Genomic DNA, 27,999 nt, shown 5'->3' with positions numbered 1-27,999 from the left:
GTGAGGGGGGGGGGGGAGAGTGAGCGTGCAGATCAGGCCAAAAAAGGAATGTAATGGGAAACTTAGGATACTTTGGAACACAACCCACTTCCCGCTGCAGGCACAGCTCACATTTGTTAGCCACATGCAGATATCTGGCCCAGAAGAATTGCATTGAACTAGGTGATTGCAGGTAAGCAGATTACTTAATGGTAGATGCACTGACGGTTGTTGTTGCTCTCAGTATATCAGTATATATCAGAAGATTAAATATATTCAGTAACTGATAGTCACCTGTATAGCAACTGGAATAGGCAGCATGCATTTATTAAAGAGGACTAACCATGCTATTATTGTCCTGGTGTATCTAGTATTAATTGCTTTGCCTTACACATCAAAAATCAGTCAAAGGGAATCAGTCAAAAGCCTGTTTCACATGGGTTTCAGCTTGTATAAGAGCAGTGTGAATGGCAAACCCTTACAAAAGCGTTCAGCAAGCTTTATTGAAACTTTAAGGCTGGGTTCACACTAGTGGAGCCGGTTCACACATCTCTGTGACGGCCGCAGAGCGGATTGCATAGGGGTCCTATGCATATTTGGCTCCATTCCAGGTCCGAATTCAAGCACAAATTTGGGCCTGATTCGTCCCTGAAATGGAAAACAGGGATGCACCGGTCCCCTGCTGTGAGCCGTGTCCGCACTAAGTGTGAACCCAGCCTTAGTGCACCTTCAGCTCCAGTTTACAAATGTCAAACACAGATCCTAATGGGAGTGCTAATTGCCACTTTAAACAAGCTACTAGCAGGCTTCAGCACTGCTTGAATATTGTTGAAAGTCTGCTAGCAGATGATTATGATCTATCTTTAACATTTCCTTTAAAGACTTAGAGAAAGCTGCTGGAAGCTTGCCGAAAGCTTTGCAAAAGCTTGCTGAAAAACTCATACAAGCTTGCTGTTCACATTGCTCTTATAGAAGGTGAAGCCCACACAAAAGGTCACAAAAAGAGGTCCCCTTCCTCCTTTCTACATATAATCTATATTACAACTTTCCTTTAGCTCTTCATTCACAGGTATGATTTTCCTAACCTGTTCCTCCAAACTGGCTACCCTGAGAAAACTACTGAGCCACAGCTTCCCAGAGTCACTAAAGGTGAGTAGAAATATATGGGATTTGTGTTATAAAAGCTGTGTACAGCACATAATCCTCACAGTGTCCATCCTGCAGGTTTATGGAGCATTGCATTATGTGATTGATAAAAACCCATTCAGACTGCAGGTTCTGGTGGACCAGTGGCCGGACTTCACTTCTGTCATTTGCCGCCCCTTCCTGGAGGTAAGTTCCTCAGAGGACTAGAGAAGTTAAAAGGCAGTTCATACATTTTTTTTTTTTGAAAATTTTTGCTTATGAACAATTTTCAACAACACAAACAGTACAAAGTACCGAAATTCCCCCCTTAACCTCCCTCTCCCTCCCCCTTCCCTCCCTCCTTCCCTCCCTATCCCTTGTGCAGCCTTTCAACAATCACAGGATCAAAAGCTTAACAAAACAAGATTCTTTAGACTCAGGAGTCAGTAGTGCACCCAATCATCAGTCAGAGAAGTATTTAACCATGTTTACAAGGTCATTTTACCCACATCAGAGATAGCTGTTTTTAAAGCATTCCCTCACCGTAGCAGGTCAACTCAAAAAATCTTTGGCATCACGCCAGCACTGCCACACTTTCTCGATTTTTTTCAGACAGCCCCTGCTTAGGTATGTTGCTTTGTAGAATGGCAGTGCTTTATTGATTAAATCCTTCCAGTATAACACTGTGGGCGGTTCAGGTTTTTTCCAACATAATAAGAGTAAAAAGAGGAGCATTTCGTCTGCATAGAGCCTTACGTGCTTAGAAGAGGGAAAGGGAAATCATGGTTCTCTGTGCCCTCCTCGGCGCCAAGTCCTCCACCAGGCCTAATAGACAGACTGAGACTGTTACAGGAATCGGCACCGAGAGTAGCTTCTGTATAGTGCGTGATACCCCCATCCAGAACTCCCGTATCAGCTGGCACTGCCAGAATATATGGTCAAAGTCCGCAGGCCTAGTTGTGCAGTGCCAGCACTCTGCTGCACCGGTACCATAGATACCGTCTATCCTTGCTGGGGTATAATAAACCCTATGTAATATTTTATATTGAATAAGCCTATCTCTGGCCGACACCAAAGTCCGGAATGAGTGATCCCACATATCGTTCCAGTCCTCCCCTCCAAAATCTGTCACCAGTGCACTCCATGTATCTCTGCATTTGGTAAGCATTTTCGGCCTCTACAAATAATTCCTTATAAACTGTCGATAGCAGTTTTTGTAAGTCTTCCTTACACAGCATATTCTCTAATGGAGATGCTCCCAGCTCCAGTGTGTCCGAATTGAACTGAGTCAGTAATGCGTGTTGTAGCTGGAAATATCTAAATAGATACCAATTGGGCAGATTGTATCTGTCTTTGAGTTGATCAAAGGTAAGCAAATTTTTCCCACCCACTATGTGTTTCAGTTGTTTGATGCCAACCCTGGCCCATATTATTGGATCAGGGATTGCACCAAAATGGGGTAACCTAGGTTTAAACCAAAGAGGCGTGTCCTGTGACCACCCCCCATCTGCAGATTTAATTAATTTCTGTGCCCCGTCCCAGGCGTGTATAGTGACCCGCATCGAGCCAGTCAAAGAAGTGGCCTGAGGTCCCCTATGTACAAGGTAAAATAAACTTTCATATGATCCCATGAGGGCCACCTCCAATACTGTTGCTGCATCCCTATTATCTCTTGTCAGCCAGCGTCTAGCAATTACCATTTGTCCTGCTGTAAAATATTTAAACAAGTCCGGTAGCGCCAGTCCACCCTGACCCCAGGGTTCCTGCAGGGTTCGGAGGCTAATTCTAGGATGTGCCGTGGACCATAAAAAGGAGCTAAATAAGCTATTTACCCGTCTAAAAAAGGAACAGGGAATCCATATTGGTGAGTTTCGCAAGAAGTACAAGAAGACTGGGAGAATCTTCATTTTAAGTAGATTAACCCTTCCGATCAAGGACAATGGCAGATGTTTCCATGCATCTAGCTGCAGTTTGACCTTGGCCAGCAAGGGGAATAGATTGAGAGGCATAAAGTCTCCCACTCTGGATGAAATGCGTATGCCCAGATACTTGAACTCCGACATCCAGGAAATGGGAACCCTTTTGGTCACCAGAGCCTTAGCGTCAGGGTCGATAGCCATCACCCTGGACTTCTCCTAGTTCACCCGTAGCCCTGAAAAAGTGGCAAAGTTATCCAATATCTCGACCACTGCCTCTAATGATGGCCCTGCATCTTGTAAAAAGAGAGCATGTCGTCTGCATAGAGTGCAATGCATTCCTGTATACCTCCCACCTTTAGTGCTCTTACTTCAGTAGATTTCCTCAGAGCTATGGCCAGAGGCTCTATCGCTAATGCAAACAGGGATGGCAACAACGGGCACCCCTGTCGTGTGCCTCTACCCACAGGGAACTGAGGGGAAACCGAGGAGCCCAACTTTATGGCCGCTTGAGGCTTACTGTATAGTAGCGAGACCCAGGTCATAAACACGTCCCCAAACCCCATATGGCGTAGCACTGTCAGCATATAATTCCAATCTACAGAATCAAAGGCTTTCGCCATGTCCAGAGACACTACCACTCTAGTCCCTGAGTTGTCGTGGTCGATTTGCAAATGCGCAAACAGTCTACGTAGGTTGGTGTCTGTAGATTTTTGGGGTATGAACCCCGTCTGGTCTGTCCACTAAGGTAGTGATAACTTGTGAGAGTTTAGTGGCTAGTATCTTTGTTAGAATTTTGAGGTCCTGATTTAAGAGTGCTATGGGCCTATATGAGGAGCAGGCCAATGGATCCTTGCCCAGTTTTGGCAAGAGAATCACCTGGGCTTCTAACAAAGAGTCCGGGAGACACTTATGTTTCAGACAGTGGCAATACAGGGTTTTTAGTCTGGGAATCAAGTCCTCCAGATGTAATCTATACCATTCTATACAGAAGCCATCTGGGCCAGGTGATTTATGAGGGGGGAAGGCCCTGATAGCTGCCTCTATTTCTTTATCTGTTATCTCAGCCTCCAATATGTCCCTATCTGGCTCCGACAACACCGAGACATTCAAAGACGACAACAGTGCCTCTAAATTTTGATTATCATAGGCTAGAATAGGAGCACACAAGTCCTCGTAGTACTCCACAAACCTGTCCATGACATCTGTTGGGTTTTTGAGAATGTCTCCCTGGGCGTTCTTAATACATGGTATATTGGTCTGTATTCTCTGCTCTGCCACTAGCATAGCTAATAGTTTTCCGTTTTTGTCTCCCTGCTCGAAATTGGATTCTACGCTTTTTGCTCTGGAAGTATGCGTAAGTTCAGTGAAGTGCAGTGCCAAAATGCAGCATGCCTCCAATAAATCTTCATTTGTTGTATCGGATTGAGCATTGGCATGAGCCAATTCACAAGTCCTTTCCTTGTCTTGCAATTCTTGCTCCTTCCTATTGTGAACTCTACGTGTCTGCTTAATGGCTGAAATGTAATGTCCGAGCATATACGCCTTGAATGCGTCCCAGACTGTAGTGGGGTCAGCCGAGCCAAGGTTGTCCCTCCAGTAGCCAGCAAAATGTGGCATCACCTGGGAAGACACCTCTTCTACCTCCAACCAGCCTGGGTTCAATCTCCACGCCCCACCCCAGAGAGCCGAGGGGATACCAATATGTATTGAAAGTGGTGTGTGGTCCAAGATGCCACCCGCTAAATAATTTGCGCCTCCCGCTAACTGTAACATTTGCGCATTGGCAAAAGCCTTGTCTATCCTCGAGGAGGACCTATGCATTTTTGAAAGGTGCGAAAAGCTTTTGGTAGTGGGATTCTTCCATCGCCAGAGTTCTGTCAGGGAGGCCGTAGCCGCCCTGGCAGAAAGGTTGGCAGATGCCACCCTGGATGCATTAGACGAGTCCAAGGCGGCAGACAATATGGCATTGAAATCCCCTGCCACTATGAGAAGAAGATGCATGTAAGGGGCCAATTTACTAAGGAGATCATACAGGACCTGAACCTGGAAGGGAGGCTGTATATAGACATTTACCAAAACCATCTTGCACGTGCTAATATCGGCTTTAACTACTACAAAATGGCCACCAGGGTCTGAGATGACATGGTGTATGGTAAAGGGTACTACCTTGCTAATTAGGATTGACACTCCCCTAGCATAGGTGGAGTATGTCGCATGTATCGCCTGCTGTATCCAGGCTCTACGCAATGCCAGTATCCTGCTCCCATCCAGATGTGTCTCCTGTAAAAACACCACGTGTGGTGTGATCTTCTTTAAATATTGGAACATCAAGGCTCTACGAAATTTGTCATTTAAGCCTCGGACGTTCCAAGATACCACATTAACAGTTGCTCCTGCCATGATCACCTTTTAGTTTAACATACATTATGCAGTGTACCCGCATCATAAATAGGTAACTAGGTAGACCATGCAAATCTTGTGTGCACCATATCATTGGTAGATCAGAGAGTCTAAAGTGAAAAACTGCACCTGCTAAGTAGAAAAAAAACCCAACTCCCTGCTGCTGTGTAGCAAATCACAACAAAAAGTACACGCAGCTTTTTCCCCAAAACTTGACCAAAAAAAGTCCTGGATAGCGTGACCATTGAAGAGTTCAGAATAAAACAGTAGAAAGAAAAAAAAAAGAAAAAAGTGCAAAAAGAAGTACAAAAAAACTGTTCTGGAGTCCATCAGTCTGAAGACATAGTGTCCGTGCCTGTAGTACTCTGTTGCTCCGCAAAGTATACCCCGTCAGTTATACAAATGGATAAATTGTTAGTTCGTGCCCCTTCCCTTCCCTCAGGTTTGTGATGTTCCCCTAGGAGGGGGTATAGATGGCTTACACAGAAGTTTGGGGAAGCCTGCACATTAGCAGATGTTCATGCATGAAGAAAGGGTAGGGCAAAACTACCCATCTCCTCCTCCCAACCCTAAACAGGAAAATCCAGAACAGTGTTAACCAGTGATAAGAAAGCAAACAACTTCAGCCTCCGGATTGCGGCCCTTTACTCACAAACTATCAATCCAGTCGCTGGCTTCCATCGGCGTGTCGAAGAATCGCACGGTGCCTTTGTACGGGATTCTCAATCTACTCGGGTATAATAACATACTGTACTTGATGTCCTTTTCTCTCAGCCGGCGTCTCACATCATTGAACGATCTCCGTCGCTTCTGTACCTCCGCTGAGAAATCAGGGAAAAGCATCACTTTAGTATTCTCATAAGGCAATTCAGGATGTTTCCGTGCTTTGGACAGAATCATGTCCTTTTGCGGTAATTGAGGAACCGGACTAAAAATGGCCTCGGTGGGGCCCCTTCCGGACGACGGCCCATAGGTACGCTGTGACCTCTCTCTACCACATATGTGGGAGGCATATCAGGCAGGTTTAGCAGATTTTTAAACAGGGATTCAGCAAAAATTGCCGGGCGGAAACCTTCCTCACCTTCTGGCAGTCCCACCATGCGAATATTTTTGCGTCTTTGTCTGTTCTCAGCGTCGTCCACTTTGTGGACCAATGTGTTCACCAGGGAATGCAATTCAGCGATCTGAGATGAGTGGGATCCCTGCTGGTCTTCCACCGTGCTTATGCGACCCTCAGCCTCATTAAGTCTCCCTCTGATTTTGTCTAAGTCATGATGAATGAGGGTGCATTCAGATGCCAAATGTTCAACCTTGACCATCAGCATGGATTTGAAACCTTCTATAGCCGCCAGGATGGACTTTGTAATCTCCTTAGGTGTTGCCTCCACTAGTGCAGGGGACAGGGGCACTTCAATCTCCTCCAGCGGGGCCACCATTGCCACAGGAGAGCTAGCTGGGCTCTGCTCCTTCCTCCCTCAGCACTGTGCTTCGGAGACAGAGCCTAAGATGGCACCGGGAGAGCCCGCCCCTTACCCATCCTCTGTACCTTTACAGCGTTCTGTGCTTTTCCGTGACCTTTTGCCGACATAATTACAACCGCCGAGGGATCCAGGGTGTGTGGGTATGATGCAGGTGCCTTTCCAGCGAAAAACAGGCAGTTTTGCTGGGTGAAATTGCAGGATTATCACGGAGCTCCACAGACATATGTCCTCTCCAGCTCACATCCTGGCCATGCCCCCAGCTTAAACATTTTTTAAACTGACCTTTCACACCTGCATTTTTAAGATTCATAATTTTTTAATAAAAGACAACATAAAGGAGTTTTTACTAGAAAACAATATTTTAAGTAATAGTCAGCATGGATTCACCAAAGACCAAAGTTGTCAAACAAATATGATTTATTTTTAGGAAGTAAGAAAAATGTAGACAAAGGAGTAGCTGTGGGTAAATTATACTTGTATTTTGCAAATGTGTTTGACACAGTTCACCACACACAGCTAATGGGAAATTAAAGCCTTCGTGCTTAGAAAATCCAGTTTGTAAATGGATATGTAGCCGAGTGCTCTGCCGATTGTAGGCCCGCTCTCCCCACTCACTCTCTGCCCGCTGCTGTTGGCAAGACATCGGCTGGAAAAGCAAGCTGGGTTCCTCTTTCCCCTCACTTACTGCCCTGTGCAGTGACAGAGCAGGAAATGCGGGCTGGAAGTGGCTGTGCTGAGGGACTCTCTGCTTTAACTTCCCTGTGTTCAAGTGGCTCTATGTGAACATTCCCCTGATCTCCAGCCCTACTGGCAAGCAGCGGCAGTGGTCCAATCAGGGGAGGCAGGAGGAGGATCATGGGACCTGTTGTCCCCTTTGGAGCAGTACAATATAAAGTAATTGGAGCTTGAACTGCAGTGCCCACCAAGCCAATGCTGGGAGAAAGAAGGATGGTTCCCAGGCAAATTGTCCCGTGAGAGGCAGTGCAATGCACCTGAGAGACATAGAGGACGAAGCTGACGGGACCATTCCAGAGAAAAGAGAGAGCGAGAGAGACTGTGCCACTGGAAAGTCCTCTGCTGTGCTGAGGACCAGAGAGTGCAGAGATGTGACCAGTGTGCTGAGGGATGGAATCATCACCATCACACTGTGCTGAGCACTGCAGTTGCCTTAGGCAACCCAGAGTGAGCAAACACCTAACCAAAGAGAATTGACTGTTCTCATGCACGTCAACGGTACCATTGGACTCCAACATTAGCAAGACTAAAGACTGGCCATTACAGTTGTAGCAGAGTGACAGAGGTAAAGAAGGAAAAGGAAGGCGCGTGGCCTAATGCATGAATCTTTTAAAAAGGAGTTTATTACAAACAAAATAGGTATATACAGTGCAATACTACGTATTCGTACATGTGAATAAAAAGTAATGTTAAACACTTGGTAGATAGATATGAGGTGATATCCGCACAAGGGATACTCGAATAATAGGTTAATGAGTTTCAAGGGTTTTCCTCTTCATCAAAGCCTTATAGAGCCAAATTTGATTTGTGGATCACTGGGTGAGTAGTGTAACACTACATAGGTGGTAAAGCTTTGCGGGTGGATTTTCCTTCACTGTAGGGATTATCCTTCTGCATCACAGCGCTCTCAGCACCGTAAGAAGGGTGTATACATATAGGGTCGTCTGTTTATTGCTGCCGGTCTTGGAGACCCGGTGGTTGATTCCGGTATTGCAGCTTAAGATCTGTGACTGGATGTCCACATCATTGCTGGGCTATTCCGGACGATTCACTTATTCTGTGGCTGTACAGTGTCTTCTACTGAACTGCAGCCATGCTATACTCTGCAGCACCAGTACCCACAGTGTGGGTGCTCCGTGAGGTAGAGATGAGCGGCCATGCAAGATCATTTTATGCAGTGGGGACGGAAAGTATTCAGACCCCCTTAAATTTTTCACTCTTTGTTATATTGCAGCTATTTGCTAAAATCATTTAAGTTCATTTTTTTTCCTCATTAATGTACACACAGCACCCCATATTGACAGAAAAAAACAGAATTGTTGACATTTTTGCAGATTTATTAAAAAAGAAAAACTGAAATATCACATGGTCCTAAGTATTCAGACCCTTTGCTCAGTATTTAGTAGAAGCACCCTAATACAGCCATGGATCTTTTTGGGAAAGATGCAACAAGTTTTTCACACCTGGATTAGGGGATCCTCTGCCATTCCTCCTTGCAGATCCTCTCCAGTTCTGTCAGGTTGGTTGGTAAACGTTGGTGGATAGCCATTTTTAGGTCTCTCCAGAGATGCTCAATTGGGTTTAAGTCAGGGCTCTGGCTGGGCCATTCAAGAACAGTCACGGAGTTGTTGTGAAGCCACTCCTTCGTTATTTTAGCTGTGTGCTTAGGGTCATTGTCTTGTTGGAAGGTAAACCTTCGGCCCAGTCTGAGGTCCTGAGCACTCTGGAGAAGGTTTTCGTCCAGGATATCCCTGTACTTGGCTGCATTCATCTTTCCCTCGATTGCAACCGTCCTGTCCCTGCAGCTGAAAAACACCCCCACAGCATGATGCTGCCACCACCAGGCTTCACTGTTGGGACTGTATTGGACAGGTGATGAGCAGTGCCTGGTTTTCTCCACACATACTGCTTAGAATCAAGGCCAAAAAGTTCTATCTTGGTCTCATCAGACTAAAGAATCTTATTTCTCACCATCTTGGAGTCCTTCAGGTGTTTTTTAGCAAACTCCATGCGGGCTTTCATGTGTCTTGCATTGAGAAGAGGCTTCCGTTGGGCCACTCTGCCATAAAGCCCCGACTGGTGGAGGGCTACAGTGATGGTTGACTTTCTACAACTTTCTCCCATCTCCCGACTGCATCTCTGGAGCTCAGCCACAGTGATCTTTGGTTTCTTCTTTACCTCTCTCACCAAGGCTCATCTCCCCTGATAGCTCAGTTTGGTCGGACGGCCAGCTCTAGGAAGGGTTCTAGTTGTCCAAAACATCTTCCATGTAAGGATTATGGAGGCCACTGTGCTCTTAGGAACCTTAAGTGCAGCAGAAATTTTTCTTGTAACCTTGGCCAGATCTGTGCCTTGCCAAAATTCTGTCTCTGAGCTCTTCAGGCAGTTCCTTTGACCTCATGATTCTCATTTGCTCTGACATCCACTGTGAGCTGTAAGGTCTTATATAGACAGGTGTGTGGCTTTCCTAATCAAGTCCAATCCCTATAGTCAAAAACAGCTGGACTCAAATGAAGGTGTAGAACTATCCCAAGGATGATCAGAAGAAATGGACAGCACCTGAGTTAAATATATGAGTGTCAGAGAAAAGGGTCTGAATACTTAGGACCATGTGATATTTCCGTTTTTCTTTTTTAATAAATCTGCAAAAATGTCAACAATTCTGTGTTTTTCTGTCAATATGAGGTGCTGTGTGTACATTAATGAGGAAAAAAAATGAACTTAAATGATTTTAGCAAATGGCTGCAATATAAATGTAGCACTAACTCACAGTGGAGCTGCTGGTTTAAGCGGGTCTGTTACCTTCACTCTGCTTCCCTCTGTTTCACTGGCACCGGGTCTAGGATTCCGTTGAGTTTACTCCTGGACAACACACGTACCAACACTGGAGTACGTTTTCAATGCTTCATTAAAACAAACGACTTAGGAAGTAGCAGGAAAGAGGTAGAAAGGAAACTTGCAGAAGAAACTCAAATATTCTCTGGTAGGGTTCTCTTGACAAAATGTCCTGGTAGAATTCAAATACTATTGAAATGCGCTCCCCTCGTGGGACACACTCCTTGCTCGTCTGGATAGGCCTCTCTCACCGATATAGCAGCCAGCACGCAGCACGAATCAAAGTCTCTGCCACAGACTTAGTTGGGAACAAAATCCGTACGATCCTCTGCCACAGGATGTATAGATTTCTCTGTAGTGAAAGTCAGTCACAGTGCTTGAACATTTAAGCCGAGCCGGCAACACTATGCTGTATAGTTACTTTTGGATACATCCTCCAACCGAGTCACCAGGCCCCTCTATAGACCAGCACGCTGCGTGATCTCTCCAAGACGGGTCCTCCCCTGGGATCTCCTCGGTTGTCCAGCTTCGTCACACAGGACCGACAGCTCAGGACCATTCCTCGGCCGCGGTGGCAGGCTCCAGACAAGCCTCTGAACCCACCCTGCGCCGCTGTATCGTGGGCCTCCTGTATCGCCCAGAATGCAACTCGGAGGACCACCTCCACTGAGCGTGCCTCCGGGACAGAGGAGCATCCATTCGCTTCAACATGTTGCCTTTCCAACCCTGACCAGTGGTTACAGCGACACCCATCGGTCAGCACGGAAACACACACATTGTCAGCCAAGCTGGAACAGAGGCAAACTTTAGCCTTCCTAACGCTCAATTTACTAAATTTACCTAACATGCGGTAGATTGCAAATCTACCAGCGCTACATAAAAAAGAGTGAAAAATTTAAGGGGGTCTGAATACTTTCCGTCCACACTGTATATACACCATCAAGAAATACTACCACCCTTACTAAGGCCCTTGGCACCAGCGCAGGAGAATATCTTTTCTGTTTATTCCTAGTTGTGTCAGAGGGGCTGAGATTGTTCTTGGAATCAAGGCGCAGCAGAGAGATCCCAAAATTACCAAGCAGCTCATTTGGGGTAGTGCAACAGAAAACTGATTAAAAGACCTAATTCAAAGAGTACTGATTATTGATTCATACTCTGATTAGTCTGAGTATATAAGTGGTGTACACCAAGGTTCAGTGTTGGGAACCTTACTTTTTGTTTCACAAAACTTTTATTAAGTTTTTAAGTGTTAATACAAGGTATGGAAGGCATTCACATAAAGAAAATAATGGAACAACATTAAGGGTAGAGTGGCAAATAAAAACAACATAAATAGGATCACTGATTGGAGCACAGGTAATGCTGCAAGTGACATCACAAACCGTAAGGCACAAACTGTTCATATTAAAAAAAATAGAGGAACAAAACCAGGAATTGGTCGCACACTGGAACTCCAAATTATCTCAATGTCATCTTTATTGTCAAAATGGTCAGACAGATACAGGCAATGGTAGACATTTCACAAGCGATAGCTTGCTTGTTCACATCGCTTGTGAAACTTCTACCATTGCCTGTATCTGTCTGACCCTTTTGACAATAGAGATGACATCGAGATAATTTGGAGTTCCAGTGTGCGACCAATTCCTTGTTTTGTTCGTCTTCCACTGTGGTGAGCAGAGGTCTGCACCTTCGATCCATCCTGCACCTGATTTTGCCTGGAGCGGTGTGCTTCTGTTTGTTCTTTGCTTCAGAAAATAGAGACTGGGAGAATCTCCATTGGTAACATTACCATATGAGTCAGTAGAGGGAATAGGGCACTCTAAAGCCAAAGACATGGGTGAAAGGTGGGAGAGAAAAGTGACGCGTGCAGAGAAGACGCTCAAGATCAACGTCAGGCTGCAAAAAAAAAGGAGAGGGGAGGGAAACTTGCCTTAGAAGAAAAAGGAGGGGGGCAGTGGTGACATCTGGAGAATCCTGTGTGAGCTGTCCACCAAAAATAGTCAAATGGAGAGTAAAGGGATCCCATATCTTCAGAAATTTGGTGTGGGTTTCAGTAAGTATGGAAGTGAGCTTCTCGTGACGTCAGTAAAATAAAGGAATGGTTGTCACCAGGCCAGGGTCTGCCGAGCTGCCAAGAAAGCACCTCTGAACATTCACCTGACAGTGGGAGATCTGAGCCTGAGATCGAGAGTGAGGACACCCATGGGCAACGCAGCACCACCCACATCATAGCACCTGCACCACTGCCACAAGGAGACTGGAGCATTCACTCACCCTCTGCTTTCCACTTCTGATGAAGGGAGGACTTTTGGGAGAGACTGAGGATGCAAGGTCACTGCAACATCCCAGGGACTGATGAGAGGGCTATTTGCTGTCACTGTTGTTAAGTGCACCAACACTCTTAAAGTACCCCAATGATAGCTGTAAGAAGAACATCTCAAAGAGCTGCCCCTCCTTTAATAATTACTCTGCAAGTCCCCTGTGTTCCCCTGCTCCTCCCCTCCTCTACCATCCTCCATTTCTTTTGCATAGTGGATACCCAGTTGGTTTAGGACAAGCATTGCTGGTATAAATGCACTCAAGCAGTATAGTTTGAGCGCTCGGTAGATTTAACTTTACTACTGCTCACTGCTGCACTTGAGGTGGCCTTGCCACTGTTTATGCTGATCTGGACGCCAATTGTCATCTTATGCCTAGTCCTTACTGTAACTTACTGTCACTTTGTATGCTAAATTGTGTTATTACCTTTGTTAATTCAGTTTATACTTGCCGAATTACCAACTATATTGGGTGACAATATATTAAGTTTGCCTTTACTACCTGGTTTAGTGCCTGTTTTCTTTGATATAGCACTACTACTGGGTACTAAATATTACTTTCAGCGATTTCCTGCAATATTGTATGCTTGTACACTCAACCTGGTGTGCCAGAGTGGCTGAGGTTTTTGTGAAAGATTGAGGCAAAGACCCATCCTCATCAGCAGCTTCTACTGTGGTTGCGCATTCGAGGATTTCTCTGTTATGAGTGCCAGTAACCTAGATAACGAAAAAGTTGACATGGACCCCGATGCAGCTGTCGAACAGAGCCAAAAGCAAATGGTTGACAGAACTCTATGTAGTGCTTGATATTCCGGGAGATGAATGGAGCAGATTCACCAAGAGGTAAAGACACTAACTCTAGTGTTCATGCTAGACATGAAGGTGGATCCAGCTTTTACTTGTACCTATGTGGTACCTGGTTTGGTGCCTGTTTTCTTTGATACTGCGCTACTACTGGGTACTAAGTATTACTTTCAGTAATGAGTATTTTAGTAATATTTTCAGTATCTATGAGGAAAGATTAGCTGAAAGGAATTTATTATCTCTTCGGAAGATGCTATTAAGGGAGGTATGAATATTATCTATAAATAAATAAGTAGTCCATATAGTGAACTTGATGTACAGTGGTTCACTTTGAGGTCATCAGAAAGAACAAGGAGGCACTCTTTACATCTGAAGGAAAAGAGATTTACATCCATATATAAAAAAGCTTCTTTACAGTAAGAGCTGTGAAAATGTGGAATAGACTCCCTCAAGAACTAGTTCTGACCAGGTTAGCAGATTGGGGGTTATTTACTAAAGCTGGAGAGTGCAAAATCTGGTGCAACTCTGAATAGAAACCAATCAGCTTCCAGGTTTTATTGCCAAAGCTTAATTGAACAAGTTGAGGCCAGAAGCTGATTGGCTACCATGCACAGTTGCACCAGATTCTGAGTGCACCAGTTTTAGTAAATGTACCCCACTGTGTTTAAAAAGAGCTGGATATATTCCTATATGCACAAATTATAATGGCACATTATCATTTATAGGTAAAAAGACTAGGGATTGTTGATCCAGAGAATGTCCACAACTGTGTTCTGGGGGATTAGGAAGGAATTTATTTTTTTCTAAGCTGGAGCAAGTTGGACCATGCTTCACAGGTTTTTTTATTACCTTATGATCCACTGTGCGGTTTTTGATTGTGTATATGGAGGTTTTCAATTTATTTATTTATTTTATTTCTATTGGTTTAACTGGATGGACTTATGTCTTTTTTCAACTATGTTTAACTATGTTTATTTTACAAACAAACATTTAGTAGATTCCAAAGAATGCTGAGAGCTCTGTGGTTTAGCTGCAGAGGGAAGATGAAGCTGTAATTATCTGCTTTTGGACATGCTGTCGTTGACTGAAACCTTGAATGGAGTCACACTGAGGAAAAGGTGGGGGGGGGTCAGTCTTCAAACTCATTCACTTGTGGCTTGAGCTTCTGAGCTCTGTAAACAATGAGTTTTTAGCAAGAGGTAAGGACAAACTGTTAAACATGAAAAGGACAAACAACAGGGTGGTTGAACAGAAGTCAATTGGTTAGTTGACCCATACATGGACCGAAATTTGATCAGTCCCTCCTGAACCAGCAGAATTGTGATCCATGTATGGCCGGCTTAAAGCTTCCCCTGCTGGCTGGGTATCGACTCTTCCTGATGTCAACATGTGTGAGGGTGGGGCCCACTCACCCCACGCACACTGGAAAAGAAGAGGTACTTTTCCACTCCTACTCTCTTGTGTACACGCTCATCAATGCCCGAGAGCAACCGGAGCTGCGTTCATGTAAAAGTTAACATTAAGGCTGTACCCCGGCTTAGAGATAAGCCATTCATTGTGTGCAGTAATGTATCATACAGAGCTCCACAGTGAAATGTTCTGACCCATGTCACTACATGCATTCTCCTGTTTAATGTTGCAATTACGAGGGACACTGCAGAGCCCATGCCCTCTCCACCAGTCCAGCATGACTCTGCCATTTCACTCCCTGTAAGAGAACTGTGCACAAGCGCGGACCTCATGCATGCACATAATTAGCTCCTTCTCTCTCCCGTACCATGCTGCTGGATACGTGGGGACCGTAGCGAGGGTTCGGTCCCAGTTACGGCTGGGGGAACTAGAGAGGGAGGCAGTATAACGACCCCCTCTCTACCAGAGGACCTGTCACCTGAGCCTGTCTGACTGCTATTTACGACCCGCCAGTTCTTGGTTACCTGTGACAACTATTCTCCTCCTCCAACTTTCCTGCTGAGCTAACCCTTTGTGGTGGCTTTCCTCCTCTACCCCTTGTGTGATTTACAGGCCTTTGAATAACTTTAGACCAGTCTTAGAACAGTTAAAATACTTTACTGAAGTTCTCGTGGCATCACAAACTCATAGTACAAGGACCACAGTCTCCTAAATAACATTCACAGCATCTTACTAAATAATCTTGGACTGCCCAGGTTTACCACTGCAGGTAGAGGTCCATAATTGGCAGAAGATTCCCTTAGGGAGGTAGTCGCGAGTTGCTCCAAGCTACATCTTCTGCTTCTTCCCACGCAATACCACTTGCTCTCTGAACCCCGCCTTGCATTAAAAATATACCTAAAAATGTTCTTGATAAATACCTATACCTAAATAATACCTATCTTTTAGCTGTTTTTTTTTTTTTTTAAACTTTTTGGAGTTTAGCTTTAAATGTCTTAAAACAAAGGTGAGATATAAATTTATAATCCAGTCATCCAATCACAGAACTAGTTTTTATCACAAGCTGGTGCATATTTTTACCGAAACTGTCTTTTTTATCACAAAAGAGATTGAGATGCCCCAAAAGGGAGGAGAAGATGTCTTTAGGTCCTTTTTATGTGGATTTTCTTTGCCTCTAGGAGATGAAAAACCCATTAGATCCTTACACCAACACCTACTTTGTGTTCAGTAAAGACCCACAGAGCCTGAGTCACATGCTGCAAGATCCACAGACTGTGAACTGGAGTCAGAAGTTTCAGATACAAGGTGAGAGCTATACAAGCTGTTCAGGGAGCAACTTTTTTTTATCTCTTTGCAATGAGGTAAATATGAAAATACGTTGTAAAACAGCAGTTTAAGGCCTCATGTATTGTACACTACAGCAGTTAAACTCAGAGGCGTAACTAGAACCTTCACGGCCCCGGTGCAAGGAACCATGAAGGGCCCCCCTGACTTCTGGTCCTGGGGCCCTTTCCAATGATCCTGGGGTTGTTTTCTCCCATCGAGGGGGCCATTGATTATGGTCCTGCAGCAGGACCCCTTACTGACGTCCTGGGTAGATTGCCACCTTTTCTTCGAGCCAAACCCAAAGACTTTAGTAGTGCACAGCAAATTAATTTTCTTAGTATACACTATACATATCTTTTGTGATTAAATAACAATTATAATTGTATATATTTAATCACAAGTATCCCTCCTTACATCAGAGTCCACAGAGTTCTGCTTTACATCTAAATACACAGAGATCCCCTGCACAGATGAGTTCTTGCTGTGAAAAAATAATTTAAGCAACAGACAGCATGGGTTCACGAAAGACAAAAGTTGTCAAACAAATCTGTTTTCTTTTTATGAAGAGGTAAGTAAAGCCTTGGACAGAGGGGTGGCTGTGGATGTGGTACACTTGGATTTTGCAAAAGCGTTTCACACAGTTCCCCACACATGGCTGATGTGTAAGGTAAAGTATACAGGCTTGGACATATCAGTTTGTAAATGGATAGAAAACTCGCTAAAAGACAGAATTCAGAGACTATTGGTAATGATTTTTACTCTGAGTGGTCTAAGGTTATCAGTGGTGTACACCAAGGTTCAGTGTTGGGACCCTTACTTTTTAATATCTCTATAAATGATATAGGGTCTGGGATTAAAAGCACCATTTCAGTCTTTGCAGATGACACCAAGCTAAGCAGTGGAATAATGTTCTTACAGGATGTCTCCAATTTACAAGCCAACCTCAATACACTGTCTAATTGGGTGACTATGTGGCAGATGAGGTTTAATGTTGATAAATGTAAAGTTATGCACTTGGGGGCTTAGAATATGCATGTATCATACATACTAGGGAAGTTCAACTGGAGAATTCTGTAGTGGAGAAGGATCTGGGGGTTTTGGTAGATCATAAGCTCAATAATAGCATGCAGTGCCAAGCTGCGGTTTCCAAAATGAGCAAAGTCCTTTCTTGTATTAAGAGAGGTATGGACTCCAGAGAGAGCGACATCATTTTGCCCCTGTACAAATCATTAGTAAGACCTCATCTGGAATATGCAGTTCAGTTTTGGGCACCAGTTCTCAAAAAGGATATTGGGAAACTGGAGAAAGTGCAGAGAAGGGCAACCAAACTGAAAAGAGGCATGGAGGAGTTCAGCTATGAGGAAAGATTAGAGGAACTGAATCTATTGTCTCTTGAGAAGAGGAGATTAGGGAGGGATATGATCAACATGTACAAATATATGGGGTCCATATAGTGAACTTGGTGTTGAGTTATTCACTTTACGGTAAACACAGAGGACAAGGGGGCACTCTTTAAGCCTAGAGCAAAAGAGATTTAATCTCCCAATACGAAAAGGTTTCTTCACAGTAAGAGATGTGAAAATGTGGCCACGGGCACACACAGGAGGAGGGGAGGATCCTGCTCTCTATCTTTTCCATCTCCTGTCTGTGTGAGGAGAGGGGGGCGGGCTGTCAGTGCGGGGTCTGAACAGTGTGACATAATGTAATAGACGCTCTCTGCTCATAGCTGCAGTCAGCAAGCCTGGAGCCACATCCCAGGCTTTTGGGACCCCCCACAGTGGCGGAACTCCAGGGCCCAGTCGCAAGTGAGACTGCTGCAACCCTGGTAGTTCCGCCACTGGTTAAACTGAAGTTTAGGAGCAGTTGGGCGTTTCTTCAGCAGCCCCTGAACTCTCCTCTATGTTATCTTATGTGTACATGTACACTCAGGCATTTATAGTAGTTTAAAGAGGAAGTAAACCCATAAGGGTTTTACTTCCTCTTTATTTCCCTGCAAAAGTAAAGCATAATGGGCTACTATGCATCGCATAGTAGCCCATTATGTGTCACTTACCTGAAAACGAAGCCTGCGATGTCACCGCCATCCCCGCTGGCTGGAAGCGTCCATCTTCACCCCTCTTCCTTCCGGGGGCTGCGGACTCCGGCTCTGTGACTGGCCAGAGTCGTGTGATGTCACTCCCGCACATGTGCACGGGAGCCACCAGTCACTGTGTCTTGCCGAGAAAGTTCCCCCATTGGATAAGGACCCCCCTGTACTGCGCATGCATTGCGCTTGTGCAGTACGAACACGGCGCCTGTGTTTCAAGCCCCACCATCCAAGTGGATATAGAGTTTGAATTCGTGCCCGAAGCGTGGCGAGCGAAGCGAGCCCATGAGGGGCCCTGTTACAGGCGCCGTGTACAGCTGACTCTCAGCTGTTCAGCTTCGGCTATTTTTGGCGGCTCGTACTGCGCAAGCGCTGCGCCTGCACAGTACAGGGGAGTCCTTATCCGCCAAGGGGAACTTTCTCGGCAGAACAACAGCATGATCCCTTTAGAAACGGCATGATCGCACCCTTTCTAAAGTGTGCATGCGTCGATGACATCGGCGCACGCGTATATAGTAAATATTTCCTAAACCGTGCATGTTTAGGAGATATTTCCAGCACCTACAGGTAACCCTTAATATAGGCTTACCTGTAGGTAAAAGTGGTTGTACAGAGTTTACAACCACTTTAAGGCAGTTGAGGCTACAGACATTTTTTTGAAAGCAGAATCACGTTCAGGACTGTAGTTTACTGGCATCTCAAACAGCAAATGCTTGTATAACTGCGGTAAACTGCATTTATGCGCATTTGCGTTTATAAGCAGTTTTAAAGAAATATTTATGATCATTTTTGAACATAAAAATGTTGAAAAAAACATAAATTTCACCACATCCTGTTGCCTGCATCAATGGATGAGTCCAGTAGCGATAAACTCTGGTCCTCTCACGCAATTGTCTACGTCTCTGGAGCCTCAGCAACATCAGGGGTATTTCCTCACGTGCTCATGATGGGATCCATAGTGAAAACACACAAAAATAAGACAGCTATCTGCAAGCACACTGCTCTCTCTGCTGCTCCCCTCTTTTCTCTTACAGAATGGCTGAAATATATAATAATTTACTTGTTTTTCATGCATTGTGGGCATTTAGGGGGTCTCCTGAGGTTATCTTTAAAAAACGCTTCTAACGTCAAATGCTCATAACCGCTGCTAAACTCGCATAAACGTGATATGTAAAAGCTATAAAAAGGACGTTTTCCACCGTCGGTTACCAGCTGTCAATTTGCAAGCATTAGGAAAAGGTTTTTAACAGCCCTGTGTACATGAGCCCTAACTGAGGCTCATAAACCAGCTTGTGTTGTTTTGCTAAAATATATATCTGGGCAAATAGAAAAAAATCTCTGGAAAACATGCACATTTTCCTATGTTTTGTCTCTTAAGGGCCAGTCCACCAAAGAAACCGGTAGCGGCCTGTCCATAAGGGGCGCTCAGGCACCGCCACCTCTCTCCAGTCCACCCCCCTATATGGTAATGGAGGCTGTCTACAGTCTCAGCCACTGATTCAGAACAAGCATTAAGCAAGTTAATTCAAAAGTAGTCATTATCTGCAACATCAGTAAAAAATAGTACTAACGCAAAGATCAGCACGGCAACTGACATGGAAAAAGCAATCAGCAATGGCAGCCCTATTTCCAACAAAACAGATTTACTGGAAGCCAGATGGACCATCTTGTCTTAGTCACAGCCAAGTTTTCTCCAAACATGCAGGCAGTGAATTGTTATTAGAAAGCCTACTAGAAAGCCTAACATGCTTTGGAAACTAAGAGCCATTGATGAGAAGTGCTAAAGTGAAACTATAACAGTTTGGGGGTCATTTTTATTTAACCTTTAAAGTTTACCTTTAAAGTAGAGGAACTGGTGTAGTAAGAAGGGGTTTGGGTTCCTGGAGAACTGGGCCGACTTCTCAGTCGGTCACCAGTTCTATAGAAGGGACGGACTGCACCTAAATGAGGAGGGTGGAGATCTGCTGGGAGTGAGAATGGCCAAAAAGTTAGAGGGCTTTTTAAACTAGGCGATGGGTAGAGAGGTCTAGAGATAGGCCAGAGATAGAGATAGTCAGCAATGAACATATTCCAGAGGGTAGTATCGGGGGCATTAGTGGTAGGTTGACTAAAGCACATAAACCTGAGGTAAGTATAGTAACAAGTCCTATTTGCAATCTCAGAACACCCAATAAGAGGACAGTATGCGACCGGTCTAAACCACATGGTATGTTCACCAATGCCAGGAGCCTGGCGGACAAGATGGGTGCAGGGGCGGAAGTATAGGGGTTGCAAAAGTCGCCATTGCGACTGGGCCCCATGCTGGTGGGGGCCGTGTGCCCCCCTCTCCCCGAGCGGTGGCTGCATATGGGACCGAGCTCCCTGAACCTCAGCCGATGCGTAAATCATTCGGCAGTGCAGGAGCTCGGTCACAAAGTGAAAGTGAGACATGTCTAGCACACTGTGTGCTGTGCTCTCTGCCTCCCCCTACAGTGCAGTACCCAGCATGGAGAGTTTAAGGTACAGAGCTGCAGCTGCAGATTTTTAAAAAGGCGATCTATATATGTTTGTATGCATGTGTGTGTGCATGTGTGTGTCTGCATGTGTGTGTTTTATATGTGTGTGTGCGTTTATTTGTGTGCATGTGTATGTTTACATGTGTATAGAGTTATATGTGTGTGTGCATGTGTATAGAGTTATATGTGTGTGTGTGCATGTGTATAGAGTTATATGTGTGTGCGCATGTGTGTGCATGTGTATAGAGTTATATGTGTGTGTGTGTGTGTGTGTGCATGTGTATAGAGTTATATGTGTGTGCGCATGTGTGTGCATGTGTATAGAGTTATATGTGTGTGTGTGTGTGCATGTGTATAGAGTTATATGTGTGTGCGCATGTGTGTGCATGTGTATAGAGTTATATGTGTGTGTGTGTGTGCATGTGTATAGAGTTATATGTGTGTGCGCATGTGTGTGCATGTGTATAGAGTTATATGTGTATGTGCATGTTTGTGTGTTTGCTCATGTGTGTGCGTTTATGTGTGTGCGTTTATGTGTGTGCATGTATTTATATGTGTGTATTTGCGTACATGTGTGTTTACATGCGTGTATGTATACACATTACTTGTAATTCTGACCTCCTTTTTCTTTACGATCAGAACAGATTTTTTTAGGGTGGGTTAATAATACCAACAAGAAAATACCATTCCTCTGAAAAGCGATGCAGATCGCTTTTCAGAGGCATTTGACAGGCAGTGAAGAGGCAATATGTTGCACCTTGACTAAAATGTTGAAGAAATGTTGAGAAACACTGATACAGAGAAACTGATCTCTCCATTCTCCTCCTGCAGCTGCTGAAAGGAGATGAGAAGTGGGGGAAATGGAAAGATCAGTTCCTCTATATGCAGTCGCACCCACCACGCCTCCTATGCAGCTTCTTTCTGCTGCCCCCCGTGTGCTCTCCAACCCCCCTGTACTTTTTCCTGCCCCCCGCTCTCTCCTGGCCCCTCCCCTTGTCCCCACAGCTCAGCAGAGTTCCCCCCTCCCCTCTCCTGCCATCTGCTGTAGGGTATCTGCATGGAGAGTCAGTGATCCATACCGATCACGGACTCAATCCATTCATAACTGAAACATAGTAAACTGTATTTACTATGCTTCAGTTTGGGAATAAAGGGGCAGCTCTATACAGAGCTATTCCTGTCCATTCATTCTGTGCAGCTGAGGCTGTGCTCTCAATCTCCTTTCTCGTTCTCAAAGGTGAAACATCAGAGGTCTTAGACCCCTGATATCTCACCAAAGCCCCCCAACTCTTAAAAAAAAAATTAAAATATTTTTTATAAAATAATATTGTAAAAACAATAAATAATTGGTAGAAAAATACAATAAAAATAAAAAAAACAGACGCCAGTGGCAGAACTACCAGGGTCACAAACATCACACTTGCGACCGGGCCTTGGCATTTACACCATCGGCTCGGAGGGAAGGGCCCCAGCTGGGGGTCAGGGGGGCCCTTCATGATTTCTTGCACCGGGGCCCTGAAGGTTCTAGTTACGCCTCTGGATGGGTGAACTAGAGATATTGTTGAACGAGGAGGATTTTGATTTTGTGGGAATTTCAGAGACCTGGTTCAACAGCTCTTATGATTGGCTGGCAACCATTCAAGGGCATTCCCTTTATCACAGGGATAAAGAGGGTAAAAAAGGGGAGGAGTATGCCTATATATCAAGAATAATGTACAAGTGAATGTGAGAGATGACATCAATAAGGGAGCTAGGGAGGGTGTGGAATCCTTATGGGTAGAGCTCCAAAGGGTTGAAGCTAAGGGGAAAAAATATATACTGGGAGTATGCTATAGGCCCCCTAACCTGAGGGAGGAGGGGGAGACGGACCTTCTATGACAATTTGGATTAGCAGCAAGGATGGGAAGTCTTATCATAATGGGGGATTTTATTTGTCCAGACATAGACTGGGCAGAGGGAACCACGCATTAGTCTAAGGCTCACCAGTTCCTAAATGTTTTGCAGGACAATTTCATGGGTCAGATGGTAGATGCACCAACTAAAAACAAGGCATTACTAGATCTACTGATTACCAACAATACAGACCTGATCACGCATGTGGAAATACGGGGCAATTTAGGAAACAGCGATCACAGCTCAATTGGCTTGAGTATAAATCACACAAATAGGATACACAAGGGGAACACAAAGACACTGAATTTCAAAAGAGCCAACTTCCCTAAACTTCCCTTGCTAGAAGATATAAATTGGGATAAAATCTTAGAAACAAAGAACATGGAGGAGAGATGGGTTTGCTTTAAGAACATATTAAATAATGGCATTTGCCAGTGCATCCCATTGGGAAATACATTTAAAAGAGCGAACAAAAATCCTGGATGGCTTAACTCCAATGTAATAATGCATATTAAATCAAAGGAGAGGGCCTTCAAAAAATACAAGGCTGAGGGATCATCATCAGCATTCAGACTTTACAAAGAATGCAACAAGATATGTAAGGATGCAATTAGGGCAGCTAGGATAGAACACGAAAACATATGGCGGAGGAGAGCAAAAAAAATCCCAATAAATTCTATAAGTATATAAACAGTAAAAATGGGAGGACGGACCATATTGGCCCCATAAAGAATGAGGAAGGACATCTGGTTACAAAGGATGGGGAGATGGCGAAGGTATTACATTTATTCTTCTCCTCAGTCTTCACGAGGGAATAGGGGGGCTTCAGTAACCAAAACTGCAGTGTTTGTGCTCATGACACATCACAAGAAGCACCCTCATGGCTAACAGAGGACAGAATTAGAAATAGACTTGGGAAACTTAACATTAATAAATCACCGGGACCAGATGGCTTGTACCCGAGGGTACTTGGGGAACTCAGTCAAGTAATTGCCAGACCATTGTTCCTAATTTTTACTGACAGTCTACTGACTGGAACGGTACCAGCTGATTGGAGAAAAGCCAATGTAGCACCGATATTTAAAAAAGGGCCAAAATACATCCCTGGGAATTACAGACCATTTAGCCTAACACCAATAGTATGCAAGATCTTGGAGGGGACGATAAGAAACTATTTACAAGATTTTAGTAATGAAAACAGTATAATTAGCAGTAATCAGCATGGATTCATGAAGGATCATTCTTGCCAAACCTTCTATGAGGAGGTGAGCTGCCATCTAGATAAAGGAAGGCCCGTAGACGTGGTGTATCTGGATTTTGCAAAAGCATTTAACACAGTTTTCCATAAACGTTTACTGTACAAAATAAGGTCAGTTGGCATGGACCATAGGGTGAGTACATGGATTGAAAACTGGCTACAAGTGCGAGTTCAGAGGGTGGTGATAAATGGGGAATACTCTGAATGGTCAGGGGTGGGAAGTGGGGTCCTGCAGGGTTCTGTGCTGGGACCAATCCTGTTTTATTTGTTCATAAACAACCTGGAGGATGGGGTAAACAGTGCAATCTCTGTATTTGCGGACGATACTAAGCTGAGCAGGGCAATACCTTCTCCGCAGGATGTGGAAACCTGGGCAACTACATGGCAAATGAGGTTTAATGTAGAAAAATGTAAAATAATGCATTTGAGTGGCAAAAATGTGAATGTAATCTACTCACTAGGGGGGTGAACCTCTGGGGGAATCTAGGATGGAAAAGGACCTGGGGGTCGGTCCTAGGAGATGATAGGCTCAGCAATGGCATGCAATGCCGAGCTTCTGCTAATAAAGCAAGCAGAATATTGGCATGCATTAAAAAGGGGATTAACTCCAGGGATAAAGCAATAATTTTCCCACTCTACAAGACGTTGGTTCGGCCTCACCTGGAGTATGCTGTCCAGTTCTGGGCACCAGTCCTCAGGAAGGATGTACTGGAAATGGAGCGAGTACAAAGAAGGGCAACAAATCTAATAAAGGGTCTGGAGGATATTAGTTATGAAGAAAGGTTGCGAGCACTGAACTTATTCTCTCTGAAGAAGAGACGCTTGAGAGGGGATATGATTTCAGTTTACAAATACCATACTGGTGACCCCACAATAGGGATAAAACTTTTTTGCAGAAGGGAGTCTAATAAGATGTGTGGCCACTCACTAAAATTAGAAGAAAAGAGGTTTAACCTTAAACTGTTTAGAGGGTTCTTTACTGTAAGAGCGGCAAGGATGTGGAATTCCCATCCACAGGCGGTGGTTTCAGCGCGGGGGGGGGGTCATTGATAGTTTAAAAAAACTATTAGATGAGCACCTGAACGACCGCAACATACAGGGATATACATTGTAATACTGACATATAATCACACACATAGGTTGGACTTGATGGACTTGTGTATTTATTCAACGTCACCTACTATGTAACTATGTAATATTAAAGCCTTGTTTTTTTTTTGTTTTTTTTCAATATAACAAACATGTTGTACGTACCTGCTACCTGTATGTGCAATGGTTTTGCATAGAGTAGCCTGATTCTCCTCCTCTTAGGTCCCCCCAACCCCCACTGCCACTTGTTATGAGGCGTTTGTGCATGCTCGCTCCTGAGCCGTGCTTAGTGTGCCCATAAGAGCCTACACCCTGCTCACTCATCACTAGCTCTGATTGAGAGCAATGAAGCCAATGGCTCCTGCTGCTGTATCTGAGCCAATGAGGAGGCAGAGACCTGGGAGAGCCTTGGCTCTCATGCACATTGCTAGATCAGGATGGGGCTCAGGTATGTATTGAATAAAATGTATTGGGGGGCTGTGAGGGGAAGCTGCATGCAGAGGGTTTTTTACCTTACTGCATAGAAATGCAATAAGGTAGAAAAAAACCTTCTGCCTTGACAACCACTTTAAGTATATCAGCTTTTAAAGTGATTTATTTTTCTCTTTTTTAATCCATTTACTTAATGTCCTAACCTACGGATAAACCCATGATGTGTCACAGAGCCCTATGGGTTTGCAAAAGAGTAGCAGCAGGTTGCTTTTAGACTGCCTCTCTGTAATTGGTTACCTTTAGGCCTCTAAACAAAGCAGGCAGGCAAAAGAAAAAGTAACTATGAGCTATTGAGCTTTCCTAACAACAGGCTTTTCAGAAGGCAGCTAATAATAAACAGGTGAGAGGGAGCATGGATCTCCAACTTTTGGTATTTTTTTCATTAGTAAGAAATAATAATACATTGCAGTAATAACTTTTTGTTACATCCGTGTCATAGGTTGTCAAGCAGCACTGGAGGAAGTGATTCACACATTACTCTCCAAGCATGGAGGCCATATGATGACTGTGAGTAACGTGTTATACATGAGAGACAGTAAGATAAGTTCAGATGAAGTGGAAGCACTCAGCAATACAAGGTAATACATTCAATTACATATAATATGTCAAATTAATCAATAAAGTATTGAAAATAGGAAAACACACAAAACAAACAAACCTTGCACCTCTCGAGCACCAGCTAAAATTTAATTTCAGGCTGACTATAGTTATACCTGTTCAGGTTACTGAAAGGAGAAAGCAGGTTTCATTAACACAAATAATTTATGCAGGCCTCCTACTTGAAGCTCAGATAGTGTCATACGAGCCTGTGGCTGGACTAGAAAGAGAGGTCCTAAAGTCAGGATGCGGTTAGCCTTAAAGCTGAATTCTGAGGGAATTCCCCCCCCCCACGCTGCAAGGGTTAAATGCTAATTTTGCCTAGGGTACCAGGAAAAAAGACTTTTTCTTATCTTATTCCCCTGCTCTACCTGCAACCGGTACTCCCCACTTCTTTTGGACACTCCTGGTTTTGCAGGCCTTCAGTTTCCTCAAATACAGTACAGTAGATAGGAGGACTACTGACCCTGCTTTGTAGTTAATGAAGTAAGAGCTACAATCACAGGGCAGAAGCCTTCGAGAAGAGACCTTGGGGAACCAGTCACATAGAAGGAGGAGCATATGGTAGCAAGAGATTAGGTAAGTAAAAGTCCTTTTATTTCACACCCCAGGTAAAAATGAGCATTTAATTCTTGCAGTGTAATGCCCCGTACACACGGTCGGATTTTCCAATGGAAAATGTCCGATCGGAGCGTGTTGTCGGAAATTCCGACCGTGTGTGGGCTCCATCGGACATTTTCCATCGGATTTTCCGACACACAAAGTTGGAGAGCAGGAGATAAAATTTTCCAACAACAAAATCCGTTGTCGGAAATTCCGATCGTGTGTACACAAATCCGACGGACAAAGTGCCACGCATGCTCAGAATAAATAAAGAGATGAAAGCTATTGGCCACTGCCCCGTTTATAGTCCCGACGTACGTGTTTTACGTCACCACGTTCAGAATGATCGGATTTTCCGACAACTTTGTGTGACCGTGTGTATGCAAGACAAGTTTGAGCCAACATCCGTCGGAAAAAATCCTAGGATTTTGTTGTCGGAATGTCCAAACAAAGTCCGACCGTGTGTACGCCCTATAAGGGGAACACTACAAGAGTATTTTTTTCGTTTCTCCAGAATTCATCTCTAAAATATTTGCCCTTTGATCAATGGGATATTTAGTGCTTTTTTCTGTAAAGTGTTTCCACCTATTTAAATCTCACCATTTTTTGGTGGACTCCAAAAGAAGCAGGTACAAGCTATTGCAATTCCTTACACTTAATTTCTGTTTTAACTGGATTTTCCTAAATAATGTTCACTCTCTGCTTTCTCCAGCTACAAAATAGGTGACCTGCAGTTCTCGCCATTGAACCAAGATGAAGCACCTCTAGTAAATGCACAGTGGCTATTTGGTGGTAATGAACTAAGTGAAAATTATATCAGACGATGTATCCAGACATTTTCCACCTTGTGTGCCAGAGTACCTGGCATGCCAAAGCCTATAGGCTGGGCGCTGAGTGAGCAGTCAGCAGAAATACGTATGGGTTACACTGAGAGCTCCTACCGTAGTCAGAGACTGTTTGGGAATGTAGGAACAAGACTGATGGCTATACAGCAGTCGAGAGGGGCACCGATCTACTGCCATGTGTCACCCGACAACAAGAAGAGCCAATCTGCATGTATGGCAGTTGGATATGTTCCAGTGGGAAGATGGCAACAGTGGAGCTTTCAGCCCAGCTAATAAAATACTCAATTGATTCCATGTATATTCACTGAA

General features: G+C 44.3%; 1 protein-coding gene across 2 annotated transcripts; it reads left to right on the top strand.

Moving 5' to 3' along the window:
- Positions 1-15: 15 nt before the first annotated feature.
- On the top strand, positions 16-27,988 carry LOC141106332 (glycine N-acyltransferase-like). Of its 2 annotated transcripts, XM_073597014.1 has the most exons (6): positions 16-172; positions 1,035-1,128; positions 1,204-1,311; positions 16,185-16,311; positions 26,085-26,223; positions 27,558-27,988. In XM_073597014.1, exons 1-6 carry the CDS (start codon positions 54-56, stop codon positions 27,961-27,963), a joined length of 993 nt encoding a protein of 330 aa, XP_073453115.1. In that variant the 5' UTR covers positions 16-53; the 3' UTR covers positions 27,964-27,988. The 2 variants fall into 2 exon arrangements, with proteins under 2 accessions (XP_073453115.1, XP_073453116.1); XM_073597015.1 differs by lacking the exon at positions 1,204-1,311.
- The last annotated feature ends 11 nt before the right edge of the window (positions 27,989-27,999 follow it).

Source organism: Aquarana catesbeiana, linkage group LG08 (genome assembly GCF_042186555.1).
Source record: "Aquarana catesbeiana isolate 2022-GZ linkage group LG08, ASM4218655v1, whole genome shotgun sequence".
NCBI classification, from domain to species: Eukaryota; Metazoa; Chordata; class Amphibia; order Anura; family Ranidae; genus Aquarana; species Aquarana catesbeiana.
This window is presented reverse-complemented; position numbering and strand designations above follow the sequence as displayed.